Source organism: Myripristis murdjan, chromosome 3, assembly GCF_902150065.1.
Source record: "Myripristis murdjan chromosome 3, fMyrMur1.1, whole genome shotgun sequence".
Lineage (NCBI taxonomy): Eukaryota > Metazoa > Chordata > Actinopteri > Holocentriformes > Holocentridae > Myripristis > Myripristis murdjan.
Window position 1 is genome coordinate 27,618,722 of NC_043982.1, and position 21,032 is coordinate 27,639,753.

The window sequence follows — 21,032 nt, forward strand, 5'->3', positions numbered from 1 at the left end:
AACATCCAAAGTAAGTTCAGCCGTTTAAATCCAATCCATAAATGGCATTGATTTTTATTCCATGACCTGTGAATTTGTAACTTTCAAAAACAAAACTTCAGTCTTCATCATTAGTGAGGTCCAGCACAAAACAACAGCACAAAATAAATAAATAAATAAATAAAGATGAAATTTAGCAAACTTCCCTCATTCCCTGTGTGAAAACAACAAGGCACACTTCAATTCTTGTGGGAAGAGAGATCTTCTGCCACTGAAAGTTCATTAATGTTGTTGAATTTATTTTAGAAACAGAATTCAGCATTTTACCAACTCCCTAAGCAAGTCCAGCTTGCTAATTAGGCATGCAGCTTTAAGGTTGCAACAGTTCAAGTTCCCACTTTTGGATAATGCTGCCTCCACTTAGGATGCTTTACATAGTGTATGGTAAACAGAGGGATAGAGGGTATGTTCATATTACAGAGGGAAGAAGGGGACAAGGAGGCTGGACTGTAAGCTGTATAGTAAAGTGTAAATTGTACCCACAAAAATGGGTACATGATAAATACGGCTCATAATTATGACTTATAAAGGTAAAGTTTCTGAACCAACTGAACCAACATATATGTAAAACTTAAGACATCTGTGATAAAGAGGGTAAACCCTGGCTCAACCAAAGGTGTTTCTAAACCAAAATATTTTGAATGACACAACAATGAGTTTGGGATTGTGAGTGTGAGCTCAGTTTCACTTAAAGAGGAGAGTCTTCATTATTTTCACATCCACATTTGGAATATGTCACTGATTCTTGAGAATTTGGATAAATCATGTCCCACTAAGAAAAATGCTATTTCTGCTGGAAATGTACAACATTTTAATGAATAAAAAGAATCAAGGGCATAATCAGGGGGTCCTTTGCACATTTGTAAGGTTCTTTTATAGGTTTATTTTTAATTTGTATTAATTTAATGATTATATGTTGGCCCATGCCCTACAAAGCCAGTTGTCCTCGGATAGGAGATAATCATTTCAACTTGATTAAAACAACCAAAAGTAATAATTTCATTGAATAATATCTTTACCACATGAAAGGGTACATCACAAACGATGGGTTTTGAACAATATTTACTATTATTTTGTGGTTGCTCAAAATGTGTCCCAGATATTTGTCACCACCGTCAGATATTTATTTAAAAAATAATAATAAAAAAAACTACAAGGTCAATTACATTCCTGAGGAGCCCTTTTCAAACCTTCAGCTCTACTGCATGCTTCAAGACCACTCAGGCTCCTGGAAATTTTCTATTTTCTCTTAAATCTCTTCATATTTTTGGACACTGCTACTGTCACAACCATAAACTGTCAACACCGTCACTTCTGTATAAAAAATATTAAATTAGATTATGGAATAAATGTATACTTTTTAAGAAGAGGTCTGATGCAGGTAGCAACAGGGGGGAAAACAAGATGGCTAATGTGAACAACTCATGCTTATCATGTGAAAGAGAAGGTTTTTGTCACCACCGTCAGACGTCACCACCGTCAGGTTTTATGTCTGACGGTGATGACTGAAGTCTGAAAAATGCTTATAACAGTGCTCAGGATTGTTAGTTTTTGTACCAAATAGTTAAATAAAGTTGTTAAGCAAGAAGCCATTGACTTGAGTGGTATAAATTTTGGAAATGTATGTTTTAATGAGGCCACTGTCACCACCGTCAGATTAGTGTCACCACCGTCAGAGGCAGTTATATTGGTTTTAAATGAATATGCTTACAATATGTTTCTTTGGTGCTGTTGAGTTATTAAAGTAATAGTCTCTAATACAAAAATATGTTTTTCAAATTAAAAAAAAAAAAAACATTACGGTGACGGTGTTGACAAAAACAAAGTAGCCTAATAACTGGAAAAACCTATTTTATGAAAAAAATGCAAAATGAGGAGGTTGCACCGGTACATTGCTGAACAGCCAAGACCTTGGCCTATAATGATATACCTTCAGATTTTGTAATTTAACACACTTTTTTTTTTCAAAATTAAAACCTGTTTTATCCAAATTCCCAAGAATCAGTGATGTGTAAACCTGAACAGCTGATTAGGGATTTGTTTTCCCACTGCGTTACTGGCTCTAATAAACACTGTGGGACTTTGGGAGATAAATATTTGTCTGGTTTCTTGCTCCAAGTCAGACAGTCCACTGTTGTATACCTTCTTTGCATATTGAAGACTGACATTGCTGTGTCACACAGGGACCAAAGTCACTCAACAAATGCTCCAAGCACCAGTTAGTTTCACATTTGTGTGGTCATGCAGGGGCCACCTGCAATACCTTCACAGAATAGTTTTCAACCTATTCAAGTCACATTCCACATTCAAGGGCATGATAGGGACAGCACCACCTGGATGCATCACCTTTGTGTTATCTTTGTATGTTGGCTCTGTGTTATTCAGGCATAATTCCTCTCCTGACCCGGGAATATGGCCACCATGGTGGACACAGGCTCTCTGGTTGAGGCTCAACCTGCCTATCTATAAAAGAGCAGCCAGATGTGTGTCAAGGATATCCATGAAACAGTCTGTTTGCCTGTTTAAGAAAAAAAAACAAACAAACAAACAAACAGCAACTATAATGTATGAACTGAGGATCAAGGGTGTTCAGGTGCAATCTCCTACCCGATCAACCATGCAGTACAACAACAGTTCAATTCATGACATATTTACATATGAGTATGGTTTTGGTCATACACACACGCACATTTTAATGGCAGTCAAATGCGGCTCCTTCTGTGCTTTCATAAGCTCATCAACACCTTAGGCACTTCCAGGAAAAATGAAATGTCATTTACACAATATTCAAATAGTCTTGCAACCAAGTGCATAGCATTTTGTCAGGTAAACAAAAATGCAGTGATGACTGGCTATCTTTATCTTCAAATGATCAGACTGTCATGTAAGGGAGGAAGAGGAGACAGAGGGGTGGAAACATTTAACAGAACACAGGATCGGATGTTACCATGCCATGTCCAATAAAATGGGATGTGCTGCTGCAAAGAAACCTGTTGCATGTTAGAGGAGTGTACTGATCAGACCTACATTCACTACACTGATACTGCACTGACACCTCATCCATACTGCCAGGTCACTGCTGTCCTACTTCCAGTGAGGGTTGACACAGACGGAGTGACAGACTACGTTTCTGTATTTTACACAAGAGAGGTAAAGCCGTTTCTTTGAACAATTATTTGTGTCCGCTGTTAGAGAGAATTTATTTTATTCAGGTTATGACTTTGCTGGCGAGGAGATGGGTAAGTGTTCATATTAAAATCAATTTGCTTCACTGGTTCAGCACTACTTACGGAATATCCTCAAAGGTTGAAAAATATGCTATGAGTAACATAACTATTTTGAGATTGTGAATGCAAATGTATTAGGATGTAGGCTATTCGTTTGCTTTTTCACACATTCATACAGAATAGCAAAACTCTTGGGGCACTTGTTTCATATAGGTGTAGCTCAAGCAGTTACCTTGCAAACTGGTAATAATAGGGTGTAGGTGGATTTATTTATTTATTTATTCATTGGCTCCATGTCCATGAGGAATGTGTTAAGCATTTTCACTGCAAGTAATTACACACGTTTTGTGGTAGGCCAGGACATTTACCAAACTCTGAAACTGGCAAATAAACACACACACACGCACACTCCAGATCAATGCTCACCTCCTGCCGTCTGCTCAAATATACTTACATAAACTAACCACTAGAGAAACTGGCAAATAAACACACACACACACACACACACACACACACACACACACACACACACACACACAATTAAATAAACAGAAAGTGTTTGCCACTAACATTTGTTTTGCTTTGGCAAGATATGGAGTTGCATGTTCACATGTGAATAAATGAATATAAACAACTTCATAAATAAATTTGAGAACCTCCAGAAAACAGTTATTATAAAAAATGTTACCCAGGTTTTTGTGTCAGGTATCTTGTTGACTGTCTAAATAGCCCTTTAAATGAAACATAACTTCCCCCATTTATAAAATCAAAGTTCTTGTGGGAATCGTGTATCGCCTATAATGCTCAGGTTTTCTTTTTGTCACAGTAATAGAGGTGTTCATTCAATTCTTTGGCATTGAGCTAATAGTTAGTGGTGCTGTTGTGCTGTACTGCATTTTATTGCGAGCTGTTTCTACTATTCTGTCCCCCTCATATAAATAGGGAGGACAAAAAAATAGAAACACCTCTCAGTATAATGTAGTCCAGTACAGGAACTCGGCAAACTACAACCTCAGTGATAAACATAGAATTTGCAAAACTGAACATAATAAACTTTCTTAAAAGGTAACATCTATGGCAGAGCTGTTGTATTGAACTGCATTAGATTGTACAGGTGGGCCTAGTAAAGTGGCCACTGGGCGTATGTGAATATGCAAGCCAAGTTTGCAATTTTGGTATTGGCAGCTTCTGAGTAAAGAATAACTTGTCGCTGTTTTGATACATGTTGACACTGATGTTTAAAAGGAAATCATTGGGACTGATTCCTCAAATATTGCATATGATTACAAAAAATTAAGCAGGCCAACACATTGGTTTTCTTCTTATTCTGCTGACAGCAAGTGCACAAGAACTGTGGTACCTTACATCATGAGAGGGAAGGCATTTATCATCATGATCTTGTCAGGTTAGTGCAATTTTATACCCATAGATTTCAAAAATGAGGAGGGAAAACACTTGAATGCAAACATTTAATTTACTCAAATGAGTGAGCACATTGGCAGGGAGCACAAAACAACTGGCCATGCGATGTAAAGCGTCAAGCTGAAGCTTCTCCACAGGCAACATTAACCTGGTAAATGATTACATGTCACTGGAATAGAGAAGGGGAAAGACAGAAAGATGATGCACACATTGTAACTGTGATGGTCGACTAATAAATTAACTAATATGATTCCAAATGACATGTAGTGTTACACACATACACTGGTAATAAATAAAACAAATAAATAACCAAAAATAATGCAAAAAAAAAGGGTAGATTACAAAAATGAGAAAGTTGAGAAGACAGATTAAATGAAGCAAACTAAATCATGTTTTTCATTAACAGTAAGCTGAACATCATCTAAGCTTAAATATTTCATTTTGCATTCAAGTAATCTCCTATCTCTCATTGTTTATTTATATTTTTGGCCTTTTTGGGAGGCTCTGTTCTCAAGTAGGAGTGGATTGTCACACATTTTCCAATTTATACTGATTTTTTTTTTTTTTTTTTTTTTTTTTTTTTTTTAAAGTTTGTTAAATGTGCTTAAATGACATGCTTTGACTGTCATCACAGGGCTGTGTTCCCTCTCCTTATGTTTTCCTCGTGAGTACCACGTTGTTGAATATGAAAAAAACTGGACTGACGCCCAGACCTACTGCAGGCACCATTACAAAGATCTGGCCACCATAGCCAGTCAGGAGGATGTGACCATGCTGTCTCATGCTTTGGGCAATTGTCAGCGCCACGCATGGATAGGGCTGTACAATGACATCAACAGCTGGAGGTGGTCTCTGGAAAATACTTCTTACTACAATGAAGGAGAGACCGAGTTCAGGAGGTGGAAGTCTGGTGAACCCAATGACTACTCAAGGATAGAGGACTGTGTCAAGTTTAGGCAAGGAAAATGGTGGGATGATCCTTGCAGTAAAAAACTCCATTTCATCTGCTACAACGGTGAGAGGAAAGTTTACAAAATGAGTAAACAGCCCATTCTCATTCCCAGGGTGTTAATTACTGCTCCTGCCATCATGCTGTAATTTAGCTAAGCAAAGGTTTTGCCATGTCCAGATGATGAAAGTAGCCAATAAAAACATCTCAGTTTGGGTGACTGTGCGAGACGTTTAGGATACACATTATTTGTTCTGTGGGAGAGAAAACTGAATGAGGATTTCATTACTACCGAGTGGGTCCAGAGAAAGGCCATCATGTGAAAAAGATTACTGAAAAAGTTTTTTTATCTGAGGATTCATCCCTATAAAGCATACACTAAATTTTATCCTCTTACTAAAAACAATCTGATCAGCTCTTATCTTCTTATCAAGACCTCACTGATATTTTTAGCCGCTGCACAGTTATTTTTGTTTGTTTATTTGTTTTCAATGTGTTTGTGCAGAACAAATAAAAAAACCTACTGGCTCAAGAGAATATTTTAAAAGCAATTACTTAGTGAGCTTCTTATGTGGCCCCTCAGTCACTGCCATTCAGGCTTGTAAACCCACATGGCAAAATGCTTTCAAAAGTACAGTATTGCAGATATTCCCTCTTGCTCATTGGTGTTTGATTATACCTGAAACTACTGCATCATGACGTCTGCTAAAAATATATTTTCATGTGCTGTCAAAGCCCTAGGCTCGCACAGATTCCATGTGGTGAAGGAAACAAAGAACTGGACTGAGGCTCAGAGGTACTGCAGGGAGAACTACACAGACCTGGCCATTGTGAGGAACGAAGATGAAAACACAAACATCTCCTCTTTGGTCAGGCCTGCGAATACGTTTGTGTGGATCGGCCTGTTCAGAGTCTTTTGGAAGTGGTCAGATGGAAGCACCATGTCATTCACCAACTGGCAACAGAAACCAGATGGAAGACAAAAAGAGACATGTGTGGTTACAAGCTCAAATGGCAAATGGCTGGTTAGGCCTTGTAGTGAAAGAAAATCCTTTGTCTGTTATGGTGCTGGTGAGTTCAGATCTTTTTGAAAGTTTGTCAGTTCTTTACTCACAAAACCCCTCTGGTCTGGTCACAGGCCTTAATATATGACACTTTGTTTTAAAACTCTAAACCACCCTTTTCTTCAGCTAAAGAGGAAAATCAGCCTCAGTGGATCCTGAAGAGGCGATGCTGCAAAAGGTAATGATGCTTAAACACAGTGCAAAAACGTTATTTCACTTCATTTGTTTCTTTATTTGGAAGGGACAAAGCACAGTTCTAAAAGTTTGGCACCAGAGTTAGCAAGAAGCAAACTTCCATCTGCATTTCATCATCACAAACATGAGGACACAGCAAGAGGCAGGAAAAAAATGGGGGAGGAGAAGCTGAAGTATTTTTTTCAGTGTTCTCATTTGATTTTTTTTTTTGTAAAGAGAGTGATGTGGATGGTCTGAGAATGTTGCATCGCTTTTTCTTTCTGAGAAGCTTAAAACTTTGTCAAAGTAAATTAGATAGATACTACAGTTACCCCTTCTGTTATCTTTGTTTCAAGTTCACTAACATTTTCATCCTTCACTTTGACCCCAGTAATTTAAACCTTCATAAAATGATGATAATTAACATTTTTACCTCAGTTTATGTGTCAGATACTTAATGTATTTTGTTGACTTCCTAAATATCCCTGTAAATAAAACATACCCACCCACCACCCACCCCCAGTACCCCAAACAATGAGGCACTAATAAACATTGTTTGTGCTCCTCAGCTGTGAGAGAAAAGTGGAGGACTGAGGCGCCTGATGGAAAGGTCGTCCACAAGGAAGAAAAGGAGGAGAACTGAAGCCTTGAATAAAGGCTTTGATTTTCCATTTTCTGATAATTCACTTGATGAAATGTTACTCATGACTTCACCAGAAAAAATCACAATATTTATGAACATGCCAGCATATTTTACATCTGAAATATGTTTTTCACAGGAATCTGAACCACTACAGTACTTGTAGAAAATTGTAGTTTTAGTTTCAGCTGAGTTTTATTTTTATTTCGATTTCTTCTTCTGTATTGGAACAGGACTGGAAGGAGGAGGAGTTACTTTTGTCTTCATTGATGTTTTAGTAGTTTGGTAAAAGTTTAATGGATTTTGTTTTATTTCTGGTGGAGGTTTATAAATAACTATAATTTATGAATAACTATAAATTTACTTTTCAGTTTTGAGAAAAGGCATCAATTTTGGATGTGACACGCACACACAAACACACACACACACACACACACACACACACACTGCACTCACTACCACTTTGTAACTTCCCTTTGGTTTCATTTTCTGCATCCAGTGTTTCATGACTGTTATTTATTAAATTAGTAATTACTCAAAATTATTATTAATCATTGACTTAATTTCTGCCTTGTTTCCTTTTAATGCTTTAATGTTTTTTTAAATTAAACTATTTTGTTGTGCATTACAAAAATTACAAAATTATAAATTAACTACATAACTTGGTGTGAGCTGCAACTGATCTGCAGTTTTGTTTGATTTTATTCTGATTGTGTGTGAAGTGCTATATCAAAGAATATTATTATAGATACCTTTGACACAGTCTGCAACTGTTTTAACAAAACATTTAATGGAAAGTAGTGTACTTCAGATTCAGGGGTATTCACCTACAAAGAAAACAAACAACAACAAAACATTAACAGGAAAAAATGTTTCAGCTGCAGTGACTGTATGGTTAACATTAAAGTTAGGTAATGTCAGCTTTTGCTGTAATTGAGTAATGAATGTCTGATAACAAAATAAAATCAGACCATAGCTGTCTGAAAATGCAGCACCACTCCTGGTACAGGCGCTTGTGATTTCACACCTCAACTACTGCAGCTCCTTACTGGGACGGCTCCCGGCAGACACTCTCAAGCCTCTGCTGATGATGCAGAATGAGTCTGGTCTTCAACCAGCCCAAAACAACACACGTCACTCCGCTGCTCATATCCCTCCTCTGGCTCCCAGGTGCTGCTCACATCAAATCCAAGTCCTTGATACTCGCCTACAAGGCAGCACCCAAAGATGCACCTACCTATCTGGACTCCCCCTTTCAGGTTTACGCTCCCTCCCACCCACTTTGCTCCGCCACAGGGTGGCACCTGGTGCTGCCAGTACAACAAGGCCCTAAATCACCAGCTACTCTTCTCCTTGGTGGTTCCTCGGTGGTGGGATGATCTGCCAAACTCCCTATGATCCACAGAGAGCCTCTCAATCTTTAAGAGAAGGCTAAAAAAACAAGCTCTTTAGGGAACCCCTTCTCAGCCTAATGGGTTGGGTAATCAATCAGTCAATCAATCAATCAAATAAGTACCAGAGCTTTCTGGTACTTGATGTTGTTCTCTCCTGAACTGATCTTTGCTTGTGGTAGTGGTAGTAATCTGATAGATAAATAAGTCATGCTGTTTCATTGCGTCCAGTTTTATTCCAACAAAATATCTACAGTTGTATGGTTTCTCTTTTGTTTTTAAAAATTCAAACTGCTGTTTTTAGAAATAAAATGACAGTCAGATAATAAAATGAATTATCCTCCATGCAAGTTTATGTGATATTTACTACAGTTGATTTTCTCCTACACACACACACACACACACACACACACACACACACACACACAAAGCTGTGCATTTCTCTTCTGTGAGTTGAGTCCTCATGAGTGTTTGGTATTTGGTCACAGTGAATTTTTAAACAAAATTTGCAACTGTATGGTTTTTCTTGGTGTTCTCTTGGTGTCCCTCCTGTTTTCTTCTGAAATATGTGCCACCAGAAAATATTTACAAGCATCTCTAAATGAAATGAGATGATCTTGTCATGCAGTTTATAGTCCAAAATGCTTAGTGTATTCTGAGACAGGTAATATCTGCAGTAATAATTTATACTCTGAGGTCTTATTAAGACAATTTTATCTGACTCAACAATGGGAACACAAAAGAATGCAGTCTGGAAAAAAATACAAAAATACAAAAATGACCATAACACTGAAGAAACAGGAAAAGACAGAAACACAAATTTCACAAATTATTCAAACAAACAAACAACACCAACAACAGAAAAAAAGTTCCCCACATTCAGATTTTCACTCAACCATCAACTTGATCATAGGGCAGTAACTTTCCCCCCCCCCCCAACAAGATTGTTTCATGAAATTTCATACCAATGAAGCAAAATAAATATTGAAATATTGACAGCAGGCACTTCAACTTGTGACACATTCAAATATCATTAAAATATTACAGTCACTTGGCATGTAGTAGACACTTGTTATAAATAACCTTGTGGATTGATTTAGCCTTCAGACGAGCCTGGCCCTGGTGCCCACAACACATTCCTGTAATTCAACACAGTAGGTTTTTGCTTCTTCAGTAGACTGAAGGCCACAGCATGCAGGTGATGTAAATAATACCTTCTTGCCCAATTAGGTTACCATAACAGCAATTTTCTTAATGTCAAATCAGGTGGCATGTTCCGCTTAATTTAACTGTCAGGAAGTTCATATTAAGGTGTGATGGATGGATAAACTGGAGTTTCAAAATAAATAAATAAATAAATAAATAAATAAAAATTCCATTACATGCATATAATTTATGTTGAGGTTTATTTATGAAAAACACTAATATTAGCAACATTTCAATTATAAATGCTGTACAATAAAAACTTGATAAAAATGAAGCTTCAAGACAACACATAAGCTCCATCTCCAAGGAGAATTTGAGCCATGATCATTTTTGAGGGGGTCAACTTGGACCCCTGCTACATTTCTAACCGGGCGATGTCTTGTTTGAGTGGATCAGCAGAAAACTCGAGCTATCACCAGGTATCAGAGACTTCAATTTGATGCTTTTTATGACCTCTAATAAGAATCTTTACTAAATTAAAAATTTTTGGACAAATCATCATTTTCTTACACACTGCAGGAAAATATAAATATAAATGCTAAATATTAGGCACAATGCACAGGTAAATTTTAGGTAGGATATGGCAGCCTATTAATTAGAGGATTCAACTGATCTTCTTCAATTGTTTGATAGCAAGGTGCTACTGTATTCACTTTTTTGTTGGATCTCCCTCTGCAGTTAAGCCTGACAGGTAAGTATAAACAAGAGTTGGTTTAAGCTACAATAATTTTCCCAACAGGCTGGTGTAACAGTTATAGCATATAAAGTCAGTGTTGGGTTCAGTGGTAGGCTATAGCTTAAAAACATCAGAAACATTGAATCTGGTGCAGAAGAATTCAATAAAACTGTGGAATTTTTAACCAAAGGCAGACAGGTAAATGAATTTAATTGTTAATGGTGAAGACCTCATAAACTCCAAATTAGGACTATTCAATGGCATTCAAAGGTTAATGCTGAATTTATTTAAAAAATTTTGAACAGCTAATGATTATGTTGCCCCAAAACTACAGGGAATAGACAATGCCTCCAGTTGGGGCTGTTTATTGAACATTTCTGATACCAATACTGGTATTGGTACCCTGAATTCAACACTCATGTCATTGTTTGGCATCAACAATATTGTTGTATATGGTATATACTGTATATTTTGTTGTATATATTACTGTATACAACAATGATTCTCCAAATGTTAGTTGTAATATAAAAATTTCAACTAAAACTGTTTGTGATGATGCCGATCACCACCAAAGAGTAAAAAATTGCAGGCTCTGGTTAAAATTGATCAAGTAAATACCACGTGGTGAGCAGAAGCGTTATGCTACATGTCTATAGGTTTTCTCCTACATGAGTCTTCATATGAATGTTCAAATGAGAGCGTCGGATGAATCTTTTTCCACACACAACACAACAGTACGGCCGCTCTCCTGAGTGGGTCTTTATGTGGCGTGTCAGATTAGACTGAGCGCTGAACTTCATATTACAGATAGTGCAACTGTACGGTTTCTCACCAGTATGAATTATTGTATGCTTGATGAGATCGGCTTTCTCTCTAAAACATTTACCACAGTCTGTGCAGCTGTGAGGTTTCTCTCCCGTGTGAATTCTTATGTGGGCATTCATGTTTCCGACTTGCGTGAATCCCCTGCCACAAAAAGTACAAGTGTAAGGTTTCTGACCAGAGTGAGAATTCATGTGAGTCTGCAGGTAGGAGCGCTGAATGAAACTTTTACCGCAAACACTGCAACTGTAGGGTTTCTCTCCCGTGTGTGTCTTCATGTGGCGTGTCAGAATGGATTTAATTCTGAAATTCTTGTTGCAAACACTGCACTTATACGGTCTTTCTATTGTCTCCCCTAGTTGCTGTGGTTTCTTTGTGTTTGTACCCGACTTAGCATCTCCACTGTCTCTCCAATTGTCATCACTGTCACCATCTTCACTCTCAGCTACAGACTGGGGTGAAGAAAAGGACTGACAGTCACTGGCTGGTTCTGATGCAGTGCAACCCTCTTCATCAGGCTCTGCTTTCATCTTCTCAGTGGAGCTGCTGGGTAAAGGCTCTCCTTTATTTTCCACAATGTGGCTTTGATGTGGGGGGTGTCTTCCATCTTCATCACCTCTCTGTACGTAGATTATATTGAACATGGAGTCTTTGGTGTCAGCTTCCTCCACCCCTTGGAGCTGCACAGTTTCCTCGTTAGTCCACAGTTCCTCCTGTTCTTCTTTAATCTGTGGGAGCTCTTGGTCCTCCTGGCCCAGGCTGGTCCTGCCTTCCTCACAGTGCTGCTGCACACAAAGAGCCTCATTTTCCTCAGCAGAGAGTTGTGGGGGAGCTGGAGAGAGTGACAAATGAGATAAGATGTTTAGAATAGGCGTCAATGTGTCAATTAATAAATGCTTCAGCTCCTCAAGACCAGAAAAAGTCTCGTCTGCAGTTTCTCCAACTGCTGGAAAAGTGACGCTGTTAGCCCTAGCCAACATTTCCTCTGAACAAGGGGATCTCAGAGACACCCTGCTGCCTGTAGTATTCCTATAATATTCATGTAATATTTCTATGATCATTCAGTAGTGTCTGTGCTGCTAAAAATGCACCCCAGACCAAGCCACTCAACAACATATTTTGGGGGAGACATGACTACAAATACAGTTTTTTCTAGAGATGTTTGCTCCCACTGGGCCATGTCCCCTGTTCAAAAATAACAAATCACCTGCTGTCTCCTGCTATGTCTCCTCTGCCATTGTTGTGCGGTGTACACATATTGTTGTGCCTTTAAGAAAAAAAAAGAAGTTGTGGAAAACAGGTGCCTGAATTTTAGAGCAAATAAAACAAAAACAAATATAGTAATCCCTCCATGTAATCTATTTTTAAGACCGTAACTGTATTAAGAACACCACCGATTTGAACTATAACTGTAAAAGAATACATTTACTCATATTTTGTATTCTAAATTTAAATTTTTGGTAGTGCTGATACGGCTTTTGAAATACATGTCAAAAGCCGTAAATTTAGACACAAAAGGCAAACATGAATAATATCTATTATGAGTCTGAGGTCATTTTAAAGCTATTCTGACACTGTGAATATGAACCAACGTCACATGCTTGTGAACATATGGCACGCACAACGGCACCAGCTGAAAAAATATTCTAAGGGAAGCACTGTAAGCAGAATCTGAAAAAGTATTACAGTTGATGTTTACTCAGGTTTTAGCATTCACAACACTCAAAAGTTGCCTCGCTTAACTGAATCTTGCCTCTACCATCCAAGTGACATTATCTGTGATAGCAGCCGTGTCTCGTGCATGCTTACAGGCGGGTGACACTCAAACTCTGCATGCATAGTGATCAGTTCGCTATATGCTCTGGTGAGGGAGTGCCCATGATCAGTCTACCAAACAACCACAGCTGGCAGCACACATTTTCAGGTTGTGGTTGATGACTAGTGGGGCCTGCTTTGCTTTTTGATCAAGTGCATCCCTTCACCAGAGCACATAGCGAAAGGAACGAAACTGGATCGCAAAATAATGTCATATCAGACAGGCTTTTCTTGTGGATTTTTCATGGAAAATGCCAACCTTGTTGTGAGTTTTCCTTTGGCATCAAGCAACCAAAAAAAAAAAAAAACTGTAGCATGACCTGTTAAGAGTTAATTGAGAGTTAATTTGCCTAGACATTGCACATTCTGCAATGTGACTGCTGTACATGCTAACATTGCCATGTTGATGCTGAAACAGCATATAGTGCAGCTCTTTTTACAGTCAGCAATTTTAGTATTAACCTCTAATAAAAATGTCAAAATGTAGAACCTAGTCAAAATAAATGCATTTTTAAACACACTAAAAAATAATTTGCAAAAAATCCCCAAATTATCAACACTCCCTACACTAGATATTCCAAAAATGGTATTCAAACCTGCTAAGGATGACAAATTTTAGTTCAACAGAACAGAAAAGCAGCTACGGTATAACCTGAGACCCCTGTGTGCTGCCTTGTTACACTATTCTTTCTATGTCCTGCTGCTGTAAATTCACTTGTATGTTTCTTATCAGCAAAGGCACTAATTCAGAACAGCACACATTTTCTGGATCGTTATTACTCACTCCTTGATTCATCATAAATGTAATCCAACAAACACAGAGTGACACAGAGTGTATGCATTAGCCTACTGGCAGCAATGTCACTTTTGGCCAGCAGATGTCTTCCAACAGATGCTGTACATAGAGAGGGATTCAGTGGCACTGGTCTACTGAGGTGTGGAAAAAAAACTGATGTGGTCAGATGAATGATCCTTCACTATATTCCACTTGGAGAACCCTACAGGCCTTAGGCTAATGCTTGAGGGGGTCTGCTGGCTGTGTTACACTATAGAGGACATTTTCCTAGCACAGTTTGGCTTCACTTGTCCTGTTCCCTCAATACAAAGTTATTATAAGCGATCACCTTTTGAGTGAAACATCTTGATGAGAGTAATCAGTTCCAGGATGACAACGGCCCCTAATTTAGAGCTCCAGAGACTTCTTGAATCTATACCCTTAATTTCTAACCCTTCTGTATACAATAAATATTTGGACTACAGGGTGTTCCTTGTCAATGTAGTTATTTATATTTCTCCAGTGCTAGATTTTAAATACTTGAATATAAAGGTGAAAGAATTTGGCAATCCAGTATCTCACCACCCAATGCTATAAACCAGGCCAAATTTAATGGCCAGATTTAATGGGCTGATGTTCTCTGTTCTATGTACTGATTATATGTATTGATTAGGCTATATGATTATAACCATACACAAATTGTTGTGACTGGTAGTAAACAGAAAAGTAAAAGAGAAATAAAAGACCTTACCACTCTAAAGCCTAGGATGGACTATAACACTGTTTAACTTGTGCCTACCTAAAACAGTTCAGAGTAAACGACTGGTCTGCTTGCCATAAACACTTCCCTCTATCCAAATTGCATTTGGCTGCTGTCAGTGTCACTCTGCAATGCTAATCTTGCTAACTGACAAAATCAAACATGGGAAGAAAAAAAAATGCTCCCAACAGGCCATTTTTGTGTGTATTTTGAAATCTGAACGCATGCAGTGGACATGAATGATGCCCAGACCCCCTGCATGTCTTCAGACACCATAGGCCCAGGTGAAATACTGAATTCTTTAGTGCATCCCACAGCTCCAAAACCCACTCCTCCTGTCCTCCACCACCTGCCTGGGGCTTCCCTTTCTGACCAAAAATTGAGAAGCGATGCAGATCTCCTTTTGCAGAGGATGTACCTGTGTAGGGAAACACCAGCTCATACATGTGCCCAAGCTGACACTTACAGGATACGATTATAATATGCATGTTTGGTGGTGAGTGTGCATGTAAACTTTGATTAATTGTAGATGTACTGTAGCTCTAAGCTGCAACATTTGAGATGGTGCCACATCATCATTTGCAGATGTTCCTTTTTTAAGATGTAGCATCACATAAATTTTCCCTGATGGCCCCTACTTTCCCTCAGGAGGAGCATGACAGCTTGGAGCTGTAGTGCACTCCTGGGCAGTGTGGGCATGGTCTGCAGCATGGCCACACTGTGCGGAGCAGCCTTGTGTCTTGGGGTTTGGTTTGATGCTGTCTAAACTGGCCCATGAGCCCCTCAGATGCAGTAGTTATGCCCCTGCCTGTATCAGCTAACCTTATTAAGACATATTAGGTACATTTGTTGTTCTTGCATGTATTGCAACAACTGCATTTACTGTTCTTAAAAGACTACTATGCACAAAACACAACCATTGTGTGGGACAAATGCAATTTTTGAGACGGCCATTTTGCATCCCCTCCCGCATTCCCTCCCAAAACGTTAAGGGATGGGAAATGGCGCTAGCTGCTGTGTCCTGCAGCTGCTGAGCCCAGCCGTAAAAGATGACTAAGAGACTGGTTGGCCCAAGAGATGCGTGGACTGGAGGCTTAACTATAGCTAAACAGCAGCTACCGCAGTTCAAAGAAGTCTTACTCTGTCTCAGGACTGCTTTGGATTCAAAAGTTGAGCAGACATGTCCTCACCTTTCCACCCATCCTGCAGCCTTCGTGGTCGGTCTGTCTCCTGCTTTGAACGCGAAACTTCCTCCTCATAGTCTTTGATAGTTCTTTCAAACAGGTCAAATATTTCCTCGGCGGCCGCTTTCAGTCGCTCGTTGACCAGGGCTTTTAGTTTTTCTGTTTTGAACATCGCCGGGGATGAAAGTGCACAAGTTTTGACGATACCGACACCGAGCAGCTCCGTCCACTGAGGAGCCGACTCTTCTTCTACTGCGGGAATTGGGAACCAGATGGGCTTTGGTGCCGCTCGCTGGTCAACAGGATGCGACACGCTCCACTGCGCCACTATTAGAGGAATAAACTGAGCTTCTTAAACAAACAAATAACTACACAAACAAACAAAAAACTCACTCACTTGGACCAAATTGACCCCATTTCAACCAAAACTTGAACGCAAGGATCCACATACGGTTTATTATAGGCCTATTGCTATGATCTTGTAAATACAGCCAATGTTACTCAGTGGACGCACGGATGCAACTTCAAACATCAACGTGTTTATGTTTGTTAGGATTATTTCAGCAGTATGTGGGTTATATTTTTGTATTTCGATAGCTTAGGACCTACCAATGTGTCCAGATCTCCCACAACATAATCTGAGGCTAGATACGCTAAATCTGTGGTGCCAGACAAACAGAGTGCTGTTTCACTATCAGTCAATATCAGAGTGCTTTTGTGGTTGTGACAGAAACCAACACAACACATGCCAAATGGTCTCAGAGTGGGGACTGAGATGCTTCAGTTTATCTAAGGCCTGTCTGAAAATCTAGTAGATCTGCAGGCCAGAGGGAGGATAAGGGAATTTCATGTAGACTGTCATTGTTGGATTTAGGTAAGTAGACCATGATGGGCAGCATTCAGATACTTCATAGAAAGTAGCCTATTTGAGTAAAAGGCAACTCTTTTCACCTGTTTCTGTTAACAATGGATAGTAGTAAAAGAAATATATGGCAAAGGAGAATGTATATTTGCAAGATGAACTCGAGTACTATGTAATGATACTATTTTTACATAGAAAGGCTGCAATAATTGTATATGTAAGAAGGTTATAATGGAGTCTTTGGAGACTTTTGTTTTTTTTACTTTGTCCTTTTCTTAAAGCCTGTGGGTCTAATTGTTTAATTTCAGACAAACAGATTAAACCATATTTATTAGTGTTTGCTGTTGTGATGCTTTGTGGCCAGAAGATGACAGCACATACCAAGGGAAAATAATCTATTGAGCGTGACTGAAACACGTTGGAGCTGCTACAATGCAGATGACTTTTCTACTTTCATTCAGCACTCTGGTGAAGATGAAAACCAGGAGTTTGGCCATCATTTTGAATGATAATCACCCCAGGCAGAACTGACGCCATGCAGACAGTGGTTGATATGTTTAAATTTAGCAGGGTGGGTAATGGGCCAATTAATTGTTATTTTCCTTTAATTTCTTTCTTTTTTCCTATGGAGAATTAAAATGGTAAATGGAATTTGTTGGTTTTCACAAATGTGAATCATTCTCATTCCCATCTGTCTTTTTAGTTTGATCTATGACAAAGACATACCCTTAAATTTCATGTTCTACTCCAGTGGATTATTGCAAATAGTGCAGTTGAAAGGCTGCTCTCGGGGTTTGCATCAGGATTTGTTTTATTCTGTTTTATGCAATATGTGGTTTTAATGGTTATTTTCCAGCATTTTCTCCTAAAACTAGCAACATACTCCACAGTACAGTTATATGTAAATGAATGAAAAGAACATAACCGATAAAATGTATGTATGTTGGTGTATTTGTATCCATTTAGTGTCCCACTTTTTCCCCACTTTTGTATCCAAAAGTGAGGAAACACTGGAAGATATTCCTCAGAATAAGAAGTGAGAATCAACATCACAAAACCACACAACATGCCTGGTGTGACTTCAGAGAGTGGAATAGAGCAAAACTTCAGGAGACTTATTCTGAAGCAAACCTCAGAATAATCCTCCTCCAACCCTGACCTATTTACGTCAGTCATCGCAAAGCACAAGGTTATGTTTAGGGTTGGTGAATGAATGTATCAATGAATATCAAATATAGGTGTAGGGGTATAGGTGTGTGTGTGTGTGTGTGTGTGTGTGTGTGTGCATATGTGTGTGTGTGTAGGAGGTGGTTAACCTATTTAAGTCAGTCAGTTCAGTTATTTATCCACCAGTGGGTCCTAATCTAGTCTTTGACAAATACCGGTCTTAAGAGCCATGTATGGTATTGTTGGTTTAGAAATGGGGGTTCTGACACTTAGATCCATTGTTTCTTTGAGGAAAGAAGATGACATACCAACGAGGGGCCCACACACACACACACACACACACACACACACACAGAACATAACAGAGACCAGACCACTGTTCTCATGTAAACCTTGCATGCCAGCATGACAGTCATCATGATGATCTCAGCACGATCTGCATTCTTCTGCAGAGCATCAAACTCCTGAAAAAAAAAAAAACTCTTTAGAAAGGGGAAATGGCTTGTTGTTTTGAGTATTTTGTCATGTTGTTACCGACTCTAAACCTAAACCTAACCTCTAATCCTCACTGACAAGAGTTAGTTGCAAATATACGTGCCAAAAGCAGTGGAACAAGATATTGGTGAATACATGGCTGCCACTAATATTTACAATTACCAAATTCCTGACTATTGTACCCCACTATATTAACCAAATTGCAGTCCCATTACAGAATACTGATTTGAATGGAAATGCCACCTTTGTCTTTCCAGTCTCATGGCTTTTCTCAAAATATGCACTACAGAAAAGAGACACAGAGATCTATTTGTGGGAGATTTTCTTAATCATTTCAGCTTTATTTGTAAATATATGGTGAGTGAAACATGAGAGAAAGAGACAGGATGTCATGTCAAATAGATGGCCGTGTGTGACATCATGGCTTCAGCTCTTGTTCACCACTTGTTCCACATGTCATCATGTCCCTTTATGTCCCATGTCTCACCTGCCTGCATGTGTTGTAACACATATGGCCCTTTTCCATTAGTATCTACTCAGCTCGACTCTACTCGCCATGACACGGTTGGGTGGTTTTCCATTACAAATGAGTAGCACCTCGCCGTGGGTGGAGTCGTCATAGTGAGGCGACGCACCGTCCAGCTCCCTCTGGATTCTTTGAGCCGCCACCAAGCACAGAAAAGTCTCCACCTCTTCATTTGACTGCGGTAGCAGTTTGCTTGCCATTTTCCGACTTTGCCAACTTCAGTGATGATCAATGCGCACGGTCGATGTTGCCGTTTTTTTTTTTTTGTTTGTTTTTTTTTTAATGTCGGGTTTTGTTTTCGTGCAGGAGTCGCTCTCGTCACTCCCTGTCCAATCAGTTGCCTGCACGGCATTTATGTCACATTTTCGGCTCGACTCAGCTTTACTCAGCTCGCTTGGAACCCCAGCTGAGTAGGTCCTAAAATGGGACCTGCTACCAGGTACTACCACCTAATGGAAAAGCTCTCAAACCGAGTAGAGTCGAGCCGAGTAGGCACTAGTGGAAAAGGGCCAATAGTGGGCTATGGTTAAGGGAGACTGAAGGATGTGGATTGAAACCCCTGACAGCAAACATCACATGCTCTGACATCCCTGAGTGGTGCCAGCCAAAAACTTATTTCCTGTTGAGATCAATGAAGTACTACATTGTAACTGCATTATTTGCAATTTCATCTTGTGACTGGTCACAAATAGTTAGGTGGAATTAGAGTTTTAGATGCCAACATGCATGTTGTCCAGCTCAGTTTCACTGTTCTGTGTTTGTGACAGAGCAATGTGTCCAATCACTGCTTTTCTAATTGGACTTTTTTTTTTTTAACTTTCTATTTTCTATTTGCTGAAATCACTGGTGCAGCAGCTCAGTAGAATTACACTGTTGAGTGATTTTACCACACAATGGCTACTTGCTTCCATCATGATGCACACTCATCAAAGAGCAACAGCTCCATGAGCAATGATGATTACGTTCCGAACAGTGTAGCAATAAACTCTGGTGTGAGCTGTATATTATTAACACTGACCCCATTACGCCACTGATTGATCCGCTGAATTGTTCATTTAATCAGTTGGCTTACTTTCTCTTGCATTGTTTCACTGTGTCTTTATGTCCAATCTTTTCTGTCCTGCTAACTTTACCTCTGCGCATTTTCTCCCTTTTCTGTTTCTCTCCATGTTTCCCACTCACCTTTGTTCTCCCTTTGTCGTTTTTCCTATTATTTCTCCCTTACAAACATCATAAATAGATTGAGATAAGAAAGTCAGAGAGAGAAAAGAAAGCCAAAAAGAAAGAAAAAGGGTGAGCTATAGACACACAGGAGACAGAGACAGAGAAAGGTAATTGTTCCATGGTAGACTCATAGCAATGTGTATTCGACAATTCCAGTCTGGCTGCTCGAGTACCTTGACCTTTCTCTCCCTCTGCATATTAATGGCCAGGCTTACTAAAGCACAAAGTCTCCTGTAGCTTATTAAGCAGTCTCTGTAGTTGATCAAAGACTGCATTTACACTGGCACAAAATATATTTAGACCTGGGACCTAATCTCTCTCCTGTCTGTCTGACAAAGTCAAACAAAGTTTTGCAAACTAGTTTTATTTGAACATTTTTGACTCTTTTTCCTTGCTCTGTTTTTTTCTTTGTTTGTCTGTGTGTGTGTCTGTTAGCAAGATAACTCAAAAAGAGGGATTTGGATTACTTGTTGGAGAGACTGTTAATGAGTAAAGACAAATCTGATTCAATTGTGAAAGGTCCCCCAAAGGTCAAAATTCACATTGCTGGGCCTTATCTTCAGAACTAAACACCGGAATATTGCAAATATTCTGGTTAATACAGGAATAAGGTG

General features: G+C 39.1%; 2 protein-coding genes across 2 annotated transcripts; one reads left to right on the forward strand and one right to left on the reverse strand.

Annotated features, from left to right (window-relative positions):
• The first annotated feature begins 3,049 nt into the window (after nt 1–3,049).
• On the forward strand, nt 3,050–7,642 carry LOC115356849 (macrophage mannose receptor 1-like). Its single transcript, XM_030048137.1, has 6 exons — nt 3,050–3,189; nt 4,604–4,671; nt 5,323–5,703; nt 6,373–6,708; nt 6,828–6,879; nt 7,445–7,642. The coding sequence occupies exons 2-6, from the start codon at nt 4,635–4,637 to the stop codon at nt 7,467–7,469; spliced, it is 831 nt and encodes a 276-aa protein (XP_029903997.1). The 5' UTR covers nt 3,050–3,189; nt 4,604–4,634; the 3' UTR covers nt 7,470–7,642.
• Nucleotides 7,643–8,423: 781 nt separating this feature from the next.
• On the reverse strand, nt 8,424–16,429 carry LOC115376769 (zinc finger protein 771-like). The gene is made up of 2 exons (XM_030076532.1): nt 16,151–16,429; nt 8,424–12,442 (listed from the first exon to the last, which is right to left on the reverse strand). Exons 1-2 carry the CDS (start codon nt 16,314–16,316, stop codon nt 11,439–11,441), a joined length of 1,170 nt encoding a protein of 389 aa, XP_029932392.1. The 5' UTR covers nt 16,317–16,429; the 3' UTR covers nt 8,424–11,438.
• Nucleotides 16,430–21,032: the final 4,603 nt, after the last annotated feature.

Excerpts from the sequence above, each read along its gene's own strand:
- LOC115356849 (XM_030048137.1), top strand. The coding sequence starts at position 4,635 with ATGAGAGGGAAGGCATTTATCATCATGATCTTGTCAG. Across the intron at positions 5,704-6,372 it reads CCATTTCATCTGCTACAACG|CCCTAGGCTCGCACAGATTC; the intron begins GTGAGAGGAAAG and ends GTGCTGTCAAAG. Across the intron at positions 6,880-7,444 it reads AAGAGGCGATGCTGCAAAAG|CTGTGAGAGAAAAGTGGAGG; the intron begins GTAATGATGCTT and ends TGTGCTCCTCAG.
- LOC115376769 (XM_030076532.1), bottom strand. The coding sequence starts at position 16,316 with ATGTTCAAAACAGAAAAACTAAAAGCCCTGGTCAACGAGCGACTGAAA. Across the intron at positions 12,443-16,150 it reads GCTGCAGGATGGGTGGAAAG|CTCCCCCACAACTCTCTGCT; the intron begins GTGAGGACATGT and ends CACTCTCTCCAG.